The 9,780-nt window shown below is 48.0% G+C and overlaps 2 protein-coding genes across 3 annotated transcripts; both read right to left on the reverse strand.

Moving 5' to 3' along the window:
• Positions 1 to 507: 507 nt before the first annotated feature.
• GNGT2 (G protein subunit gamma transducin 2) lies at positions 508 to 8,217 on the reverse strand. Of its 2 annotated transcripts, XR_014080186.1 has the most exons (3): positions 8,118 to 8,217; positions 6,716 to 7,658; positions 508 to 4,595 (listed from the first exon to the last, which is right to left on the reverse strand). XR_014080186.1 is itself a non-coding variant. In XM_081582564.1 (2 exons), exons 1-2 carry the CDS (start codon positions 8,199 to 8,201, stop codon positions 7,533 to 7,535), a joined length of 210 nt encoding a protein of 69 aa, XP_081438690.1. In that variant the 5' UTR covers positions 8,202 to 8,217; the 3' UTR covers positions 5,931 to 7,532. The 2 variants fall into 2 exon arrangements, 1 of the variants encoding a protein (XP_081438690.1); XM_081582564.1 differs by lacking the exon at positions 508 to 4,595 and having other exon boundaries at positions 5,931 to 7,658.
• On the reverse strand, positions 3,149 to 3,521 carry LOC145542844 (large ribosomal subunit protein eL37-like). The gene has a single exon (XM_081582563.1). The coding sequence runs from the start codon at positions 3,519 to 3,521 to the stop codon at positions 3,228 to 3,230; it is 294 nt and encodes a 97-aa protein (XP_081438689.1). The 3' UTR covers positions 3,149 to 3,227.
• Positions 8,218 to 9,780: the final 1,563 nt, after the last annotated feature.

The following is a 9,780-nucleotide window of genomic DNA, read 5'->3' on the forward strand; positions in this document are numbered from 1 at the left end:
TAACCAGAATAATAAAAACTCAGACTCTTGAGAAAAGAAAAAATGCTCATATGGGAAGGAAAATAAAATTTAGAGGACACTTGTTAGTTGTCAGTTTATTTGCCTAGTTATTCCTAGTCTTGGTTGTAACAGAGGCAGAGGATGAGCACTCACAGGTGGAAGTTAAAGGGGCAAACGGGAAGAACTTTCTAACAATCTGAGCTGTCCATCAATGGAACAGGCTTGAGAAATTTGGAGCTTTTGGTGCCTGGAAATCTGGAATTAGGGAGCTCAAAGGTCTTTGTCTCAGGGTGTAGGAAGATGCTGCACTGAGATAGAAGTGCCCTGCCTTCCACCCTGAGGTTTGATTCTTCTGTGACTCCTTGCACCCACTCAGGACTTACTCACCAGGACCTGTCTCATCATTTCTCCAGTGACTTTCACCATTTTTTTTGTTTGTACCAGGATCCTCAGTAAGGTGTTTTATATTGCCAACCAGTTCACACATACACGAAGCTGAAATAGAAGTTTGATAAACAATATTTACCTTTATTCCGTGTAAAAGTACACTCTGATATTTTCTGTGGCTTTTTTTTTTTTTAAGCTGATCACAATCTACTAAGTTGATATCACAACTACTCACTAATGGTTCTGAACCCACCACCATCCCCTCTTCCTTCCCCTACTAGCTCAGCTTTGCTGAGACAACCCCAGCCGCATATTTCCTTCCCTTTCCAGTCCCAGTATCTGAGGGGAGAACTCTCTCCGCCTCTCCAACAGTCTAAGGAGCCCTTCCCCTTGGTTTTATTCCTGTGAAGGGCCCGTAAGGACAACATTGTCTGGAATACATCGCCTACAGGATGTCCTTGCCTGGAGTGACCAGCAGAGGGACCAGCAGAGCTTCAGGACCTCCAGGGAAGTCAGGTCTGTGCCTAGCCCGGCCTCTTCCTTATGTTAGATTCCCAGAGCTGTCCATTCATTATCTTGTTTATTCATTTGTACATGACATAGTGTGTGTTCAACACACAATGCCTGGCCCATAGTAAGCCTACAAAGTAGAACCACACAATTATTCCACACCCATTCATTGAGCACCTACTATGTTCTAGGTGCTGGAAAACACAAAAGTCAAAGACTTGATACCCGCCTTCAAGGAGCTTGAAACTTGACTAATAAATGGAAGACTAAAAGAGAGCGTAAAATGAGGGACTTCGCTGGTGGTCCAGTGGCTAAGACTCCCTGCTCCCAATGCATAGGGCCTGGGTTCGATCCCTGGTCAGGCAACTAGATCCCACGTGCCACAACTAAAGATCAAAGATACTGCATGTCACAACTAAGATCTGGCACAGTCAAATAAATAAAATTTATAAAATAAAAGAGAGTAAAATGAAAGACTATAGGCTTGGGGGTACATGTGGACACAAAAGTAAATGAAATCCATCTAGGTAAGGTTGAAAACAGAGAAATCCAGACCAAAGCTCAGAACAGTATGTAAGTGCTACCGTTTGTGTAAAAAGGGGGAGAATGTTTATATGTGTTGGCTTGCATATGCATAAAAGATCTCTAAGAGCACACTTGATAAGTGGGTAACATTGGTTTCTCCAGGAAGGAGTCTAGGAGACAAGGAGGGAGGGATTGTTCATAGCATGCCGTTTATACCTCTCAAATTCTACACTACTTAATTTTCTCTTTCTTTGGTCATGCCGCATGGCATATGGGATCTTAGTTCCCCTACCAGGGATGGAACTCATGCCCCTGCAGTGGGAGCGCAAAGTCCTAACTGAAACCATTTACCTCAGATTGGGACTTCAACCCAAGTGCCAGTACTTGAACCCAGCCAAAACCTAGTCTGACACTTGAACCGAGGAGGCCAGGACTCAAGTCTAGCCGAAACCCTGCTTGGGACTTGAACCTACGATCTTTTCATTAGAATCACTCACTTGGTGTCCGGACTTACTGAGGCTCAGGTTCTTTGTATCTCATTGCAGAAAGAACTCAGTGAGAGACAAAGTGGTAGGTAAGAAGTGGATTTTATTCAGAGAGAAACGCACTCCACAGACAAGAGTGTGAGCCATTGTAGAGGGTGAGTGTGGTAGCCCTGAAATGTGGTGTGGTTAGCTTTTACGGGCTGGGTAATTTCATAGGCTAATGAGTGGAGGAATTATTCCAGTTACTTTGGGGAAGGGGCGAGGATTTCCAGGGGTCGAGCCACTGCCCACTTTTTGGTCTTTGATGGTCAACCTTGGAACCGTCATGGTGCCTCTGGGTGTGTCCTTTAGCTTGCTGCTGTTTTACAATGAGCATATACTGAGGATCAAGATTTGGTCAAGTAGACCTGTCTGCCATCTTGGACCCATTTGGTTCTAATTAATTTATGTTGCGCCCCTGGGCTATGTCATTCTTTCAAAGGTTGTACCCTGTCCCCTCCCATCCTATTTCATAACTGCTGGAGGCGATTCCATGAACTACCTAATTTTGAATGACATCTTCATTCAGTCATAAAGGAGAGATTATGGGAAAGCAGTGTGACTCTATCTGAATTAGCTGGATACAGACAGTATCTCAAGCACAGCATGAGCTGGTGGAGGAATTAAGAAAAGCTCTACTGATGGAGCCCTGGGGACAGGTTGGGGGAGCCGTGGGGAGAGCTGAGGCCTTGAGGGTAAGCAGGGCCCTCCTCCCCAAACCCTATGGTGTGGGACAGGCCTTGGTGCTAAACCCACAAGTCTTGGCTTGGTTTTACAGGAGGTAAGCAAGGCAGCCACAGAAATACAGCAGCCAAGGGGTGGGGGTGGAGGGGACAGGGTGAGGGTAGCTCTGTGTAAGGCTGTTGGAGCAAAGGAATAAACAGAGGAATGTGTGAGGGAGGTAGAAGGTAGACTCTTTAAGAATTTGCATCTGATTAGACAGCATGGGGGAGTGGACAGAGTCTGCAGCTATTCTAGGCCTTTCTCTCCTCTCTTGGCCTCTCTGGTTTGTGTCCTCAGCTCCGATGCTGCCAGTGATGTCATCCACTTCACCCATTTCCGTGGTCTGATAGAGAAAATTCAGAGGGGCTAAGGGGACGCTGAGAAACTACCACACAGTCGCCTCCACTACCGGTCCGCCCCCAGCTTTTAACCCTCAGAAATGGAGGGGGAGGGCCAGGAGTACGAGCATTTCGATGCTATTTTAAACCCCAGTTTATTTATTTTTTTTTTTCTTTTTAAAAGCCAGAACATTTATTGCGCGACTAATTGTTGAAATCCTTAAGATGAACTGGATGCTGCAACAGCCGCTCGCTTGGGTTTGGGTGTTGTTCCTTCACGGAATCCACGCCTGAATCTGCGGTATACAATTTTTAGGTGCCTCATTCGACCAGTCCCGGTGGTATTTCGTCTTTTAGCTTTAGCACTCCAATCATACTTTCTCTTTCGCTTGGCAGGGTAGCCACACTTGCCACAGGTCGACTTCTGAAGGTGGTAGGCCTTAGAGCCACAGCGGCGGCACAGCGTGTGCGTCTTATTCCGACGCTTTCCAAACGATGACGTTCCCTTCGTCATCTTGCTTCTGCCGCCGAGACCAAAGAGGCCGGAAAAGAAAACCCCACTTTAAACCTTGCTCCTGGATAAGCATCCTGCCTTCTCCGCTAGGCGGAGGCCTCTGTCTCCCCACACAGAACCAGACACATAATCTGTGGGTCCAAGACAGAATGAAAGTGTAGGACCCGCATTCAAAAATTAAGAATTTTGAGATGGAGGCAACAGAGAGTTAAACCAAGCAAGGGCCTTCCTAAGCAGGAGGCCCTGTGTGATGGCTCAGGTGGAACATACCCACAAAGCTGGTCTAGTCCTGGGGCCTCAGGTTCAGGTGGGGAACTGGTAGGAGGCAGCAGGGGCTTTGACTAACTTTCCCAGAGGCCCTGAGGCCCAGATTGGGTAACTGCCCTCTGCCTGAGGCCCCAACATGCCAAGCAGCTAAGACCGCACCCCTACTCCACTCCCTAGGGCTGCAGGGGTGACATCCAGAAGAGAGCGTAGGGGGTGCGGGGGGTGAGATGAAGCTGCCTGATCCACTAGGCAGGATTTCAAGCTGCAGGCAGCCCTAGGAGCTGAGTCCGGAATGAATTAGTCATCTGTCCCACCTTCCCCTCTCTTCCTTCTAATGCCTGGGAATCCCATTCTGGGAGCCTCTGGTGAACGTGCGGTGTGGAAGAAAAGTGATAGAGAATTTGAAATTTGGGAATCATTCAGCTTGATGTTAGCTGACCTGGAAATCAGGAGTTCAAGGGCATCCTTCCTGCCCCTTTTCCTGGCTTGGCACCATTTTACTCCTCAGGGTCATCAGAATTTCAGTGATTCCATCTCTGCTTGGAGTCCTCACACCTCTGACCCACCCTGCTTGGCTTTTTCACAGCCCTCTTCCTCCATTTCAGTGAAGCAAAGGTCCCTAGGGTTTTGCTGGTCTCATCATGTGTCCATCATCAGGACGCTGGTGGGCTCACAGAGTGAGGACTGGTCTGGTGTTCCAAAGATGGGCTGTGAAGAAGGCTCCTGATGTGCTCTGACCTGAACCGGTAACAACACCCATCAGGGGCTTCCTTTCAGCCGAAAGGCTCAGGAATCTGTGGGATGGAACTGGAGAGGGGTGGCTCAGATTACTTCAATGACCCACCCTCAGAACACCAAGTTCACCTCCGCTGAACTTCCTAATATGAAGGAAGGGATGCTGCCACCAAGGCACAAAATACTAATTCTTTCGAAGTGAAAGCTGGGATTGCCCTCAGCCACTGAAGGCTCCTCTGGCACTAGGAAAACAGGCAAAAAAGGGAGTCAGGGTGTTGGACCCATCACTGATCTTGAGGTCCTATGATTGTCACCATATCTTGGGGGGTCAGAAGGGTATAGGTGGAATCAAGAGAACCCCTGGGGCAATGAGCCCTGAGTAAAGGCATAAGAAGATAGGTAGGGAGTCTCCAGAGAAAGAGAACCAGGGATGGCTGTCTTGACATAAGAGAAGCCATTTTTGGTCTGAGCTATTTTGTGATCTAAACTTGGTCACAATACTTGCCTTTGGACAGCTCTCATGAATTAAATATTTTAAGGGAACAGAAGAATGCAAAAACAAATGACTATTATCAGGCTAGAGAAGTTACCACAGTAAAGATAATATATCAGTTGTAAAGATTTCCAGGTCTGTTTCACTGGTAAAAATTAGCCTGAAGTGCTCAACCACCAGATCAACTGGAACCTAAGAGGTGATGATGTTGACCTTTTCTGACCCTTGTGACTTCAATTAACTCAAGCTTGGATTTTTGTGGATTCTTCGTGAATGTGCATGTATCCTTAGTTTTAAAATTCTCCAATTTCTGTTTTGGGAAAGATCCTTGGTGTTCTCTTTTACTGTGCTGTAAGTAATAAATCCTTCTCCTGTTCTTTGGTTTAGTTATGTCTTTTAGCTTGACCAAGAGGTGGACTGGGTTTTTTGGGTAACACAGGCTAGCAGAAGAAACCACTGCTCTACCTGGATCCTCAATAAGGGTTCAGAGTCCTGAGGAATGAAGGTTGGAGTCAGCCCCCTTAAACAAGAACTCCAACCAAGAAGGAGGCTATAGTTGATCTACACCCGTGTGACCGTAGCCCCCGTCTGTTTTTCCCTTCTTACTGGAATATTAACACTTCTTCATTTAAAAAAATAAGAAGACGTATTGTATTTAAATATTTTCTCTTTCTCACCTCTCTTCTTTTCCTGCTCTTGGGCAGAGTGTATTGGAGTGGCTGCATTTATTATTGAGGTTGCAGAATGGTGAAGCGGGGTTACTGTGGAATTGGAAAAGGAGTGGGCAGTCCCTGGGAGACCCTGAATTCTGACCAGTGGCCCATGAGCTTACTGGTGGGAGCAGAACAAGCCCCAGGGCTGTGACAAGGCCCTGGCCCATCAGCTGTGTAGAAATGAATTTCCACATAGAGATGGAAAGTAGTGAAACAATTAGTGTTTATTAAGAGGAAAAAAGAGTACAGTACATGTGGACAGACACATGGCAGGCTCAGAGAGAGAGTCACACCATTGTGATGGTTTCAATCGTTTATGAGGCATTTCTTCCAGGTTTCCTTTGGTCGGTCATGTTGCTTTGCCTGGTTCTGAGTCTGTATTTGGTATATCTCAGTGTCCTCCCATGTGTGTATGGGCATCTTTTAGCCAAGGTAGATTTTAGTGAAGAGGCCTATGGATAGTTGCATCACTTACTATGAGGTGATGCCCCCTCTCTTTTGACCTCCAAGGGGCCTTTCTACGCATGTGTAGGCTGGGAGGTCTCCTTAATTTCAAGAATGAGGAATATGTGGTCTTTTATCTCTTATCTGGGCAGGGCCCGGCCTCCTCTATCATCCTGCCTTTATGGAGTTTCTGCTATTATGGAATTCCTGTCCACAGGGGAGAAACTGTTCAGCCTAGGGCCCATCTATCTCACTCTCTCCCAGGATGCAATGCAGCCACTCAGCTGGATTCTGTAGTCTTTCTATGTCCCCCTCATACTCCACACAGACTTCTCTGACATTGTACTGAACACATTGTATCATGAATGTCTGTCTGTGGCTTCTTTAGACAGTAATCTTCTTGCAAACAAGGCCTAGGAATTAGTCTTTCAGCCCTAAGCAGGATACAACCTCCCTTATGCTAATCAAAGCCTGGCCTTCTGCTGCTTAAATACCTTCTTCAGCTCTCTGTTGCAATGAGAATAAAAAAAGAAAATTCTTACCTGAGCTCACAGCAAAGTCCTTTAGACTTGACTTCATCTTCCTCTCCAGCCCCATGTTCTTCCCCTGCTGGGTTTGTCCTCACCCTCCCCTCCCAACTGGCTGCAACAGTTCACTTTGACCTTGTTCATTGCCCTGAATGTCCCTCTGTTGTGTGTTCCTAACCAGCCTCGACTCCCCCTTTGCCACTGTAGCACTTACTGATTTAATTGTAACTCTGTTTCATGTCTTCTCTGCTAGATTCCATGACAATATGAGCCACTTGAATTTTGCTCACTCTTCTATCCTAGCCCAGCATGGAACAGACACTCAGTAATATTCAATAAATCATAACATTGTGACTTTATAAGCTCTTTTTGTCACCAGGCCATCTCGGGTTATCTAAATGACTGGGAGGAGTTCCACAGGGCCAGACAAGAGATGGGGGCAAAGGACCCCCCTCCCCAACTTCAATCCTCAACCCAGAAGCTCTGGATGGAAATGCTGGTTCCTAGGCAGACAGCGGAGGGGAAAATAGGAGGAATTTTAAGGAGGATTAACTGTTTCCCAAGGATTGTCTGGGCTCTCAGGGAGGCTCTCCTGAGAGTGCTTCCAGGTAGGGTCAGCAGTGACCCAGCAGGTGATGGAGGTAATGAGAGAGAAGAGTTCACAGTGGAACTGGGGAGTGGAATCACGATGAGTGCAGCCGGGCATCTTGACTCATCCTGTGACTAAGAGAGAGCGAACATCCACTGGCTCCCTGCACATCCCAGGGTACTGGGTTCTGGTGGGGAGAGGCTGAGGAAGGGCAGGCATTCAGGGTGAGGGGCTCCAGCACCATCAGCTTATCATACAACCGCCTTTTTCCTTGAAGGGATTCTTGTCCTCAGGGATGCCTTTAAGAAGAGGGTCGTTTCCTGCTTCGGCCTCCACATAATCCTTGATTTCCTTTCCCGTTTTGGAAATCTGGGAGAAAGCAGAGTGTGGTTCTAGCCCTTTTCTGTTGCTCAGGATTCATGATTTGCTCAGTCCCAAGAAAACAGGCTTCTGGGCAGGGTGAGGATAGAGGCCGGAGAGGAGAAAGATGAGAGGTACAGGCAGATGTGAGAGGGGTATGAGTTCCTTGACCAGAACCAGAAAGCCTGACTCTTACCTGCGAGGGATATTTGGCCAGGCCCACTTCAGGGACCGAGCTGGACACACCAAGCCCTCCAGGCTCTGAGGTTATATCTTGTGCACCTTTGTGGGATCAAACCCTGCCTCCTCCCACCTCCTAGCCCATTCCAGAGGCGCCTCTTGCTCTTTCTACTGCCCTGGAAAGGTCCCACCACCCTTCTGTCCATCACACCTTCCTTTGCATCCTGTCTCCATGAGGACCAGAAAGGGATAGAGAAGAGGTAGCAGGGAATGAAAGAGGAGGCTCACCAGAGCTCTTGGGTTCTTCACTTCCTTCTTCAGCTGCTCTACCTCCATCTTTAAAATCTCCTTCTCGCTGAGCTCCTGGGCCATCTTGCCCTGGAGAGACCAGGCCCTGGAAAGCATCCACAGCACGGACTGTAGGTCCCCTGGTCACCCCCAGCTCCTCCTCTGTACTCTCCATACCTCAACGTCTAACCTCTTCCCTTCTCACCATATATTCTCATCGCTCACCACAGATTCACTGCAGCCCCTGCCCCTACCCGACTGTGAGCTAGGCTCAGGAGGAGAGGGTGGGGGAGGCACACACAGTCTTTGCCCTTAGATAAGATCTGTCTATGGAGAAAATGGGTATCAGAGCATGGAGAAGGGAGAGAAGAGCAGTTTCTTTCAGTGAGACAGAGTTAGGAAGCAAAGTTATTGTTGCCCCTAACAGCACAGGTAGGTCATTAGGTAGTTTTCAGGAAAATCCAGGTCCTGTCAGAAGAAAGACTACCCTAGTGATTAGGGAAGGGCTCTGGAGTCTGCCAGACTCCAATTCTGATTGCGACTTGGCAGCTTCCAAGCTGTTGCTCATCCTCCTTCAAACTTCGTTTCCCCATCTGCAAAATGGTATAATAATGGTACCTACCTTATATGATTATTGTGAGGATTAAGAAAATAAGGTATGTAAAATATTTTAACACACTGCCTGGCACATAATAAACACAATATATTTATCATCACTATCACTACCACAGGGTTATCAGGAAGGCCTGCCTGGTGCCTAACCTCAATAATTCTAAGACTAGATCCCAGTCCAGTGCAACCTCAGCCCCTCTCACCTGCCAAGAAAGAGCGTGCACTTCAAGACCCAGATGAAGGCATTTGAGCCTCCTAGCTCCTCATCAGCTGAAAGTCTTTAGACAGAGCAGATGGTCTGGAAGCTCAAATCTCTGATGCCTAAGCTGATCATAGGCTCAAGGTTCTAAGCCCATCCAGCAGCTTGAGCCTTCAAGACTACCACCACTGCAGGCAACCTGCCCCGCTCCCCGCAATCAGCCCCTCTTCTATAGTGACCCGTCTGGCTTAGAGCCCATTTCCCTGTTCTTACCCTCCAGCCCTGTCTGCTCCCCTTCCCCAGTCTTCTCTCCCAAGCCCTCCTCCCCTACGTCTGAGCCTGCTCTGAGGCTATTTCCAATGAGGCAAGTCCTACACCAGCTCCTAACTTCCCTCATCCGAGGAGACTTTGTGTCCCTCACTCAAGCCCCACCATTTCACTTTACAAGGTTCTCCGAGCTTAAATTTCATTCACTCGTTCCATAAAAATGTACTCAGGATGCTGTGCCCATCAGCTAGGGGCCACGGCCACCGCCAACACCTGTGTCCGTGCTTCTTTGTCTCCATGCCTCCCTCTGAGCCCGGCATACTTGTCTCCCTCAGCAGTCCCTGAGCTCAGGGCTCACATCCTGATCTCTCTCTTGGTCTCCTCCCAGGACCACCCAAGGGCTATGTCATTTAACAGTCGCTGAGCTTCTGCTCAGCCTGACGCCTGTCCAGTGACAAGGGACTCTCTCAAGGAGCAGATACTAAGGCACCAATGTGATCGGTGAGGGATTCTTTTTTTTTTCCTGACTTTAGAATGACAGACTCTCCAGTGAGAGGGGCAGGGAGGAGGCCCAGAGTCCCTCCT

Source organism: Giraffa tippelskirchi, chromosome 3 (genome assembly GCF_054371585.1).
Source record: "Giraffa tippelskirchi isolate mGirTip1 chromosome 3, T2T-mGirTip1v1.2.pri, whole genome shotgun sequence".
In the NCBI taxonomy this organism is placed as follows: domain Eukaryota; kingdom Metazoa; phylum Chordata; class Mammalia; order Artiodactyla; family Giraffidae; genus Giraffa; species Giraffa tippelskirchi.

Bases quoted from the DNA above. Each gene is read 5' to 3' on its own strand.
- LOC145542844 (XM_081582563.1), bottom strand. From the start codon at position 3,521: ATGACGAAGGGAACGTCATCGTTTGGAAAGCGTCGGAATAAGACGCAC.
- GNGT2 (XM_081582564.1), bottom strand. From the start codon at position 8,201: ATGGCCCAGGAGCTCAGCGAGAAGGAGATTTTAAAGATGGAGGTAGAG. The intron at 7,659-8,117 runs GTGAGCCTCCTC...GCTTTCTCCCAG, and splicing joins TGAAGAACCCAAGAGCTCTG to ATTTCCAAAACGGGAAAGGA.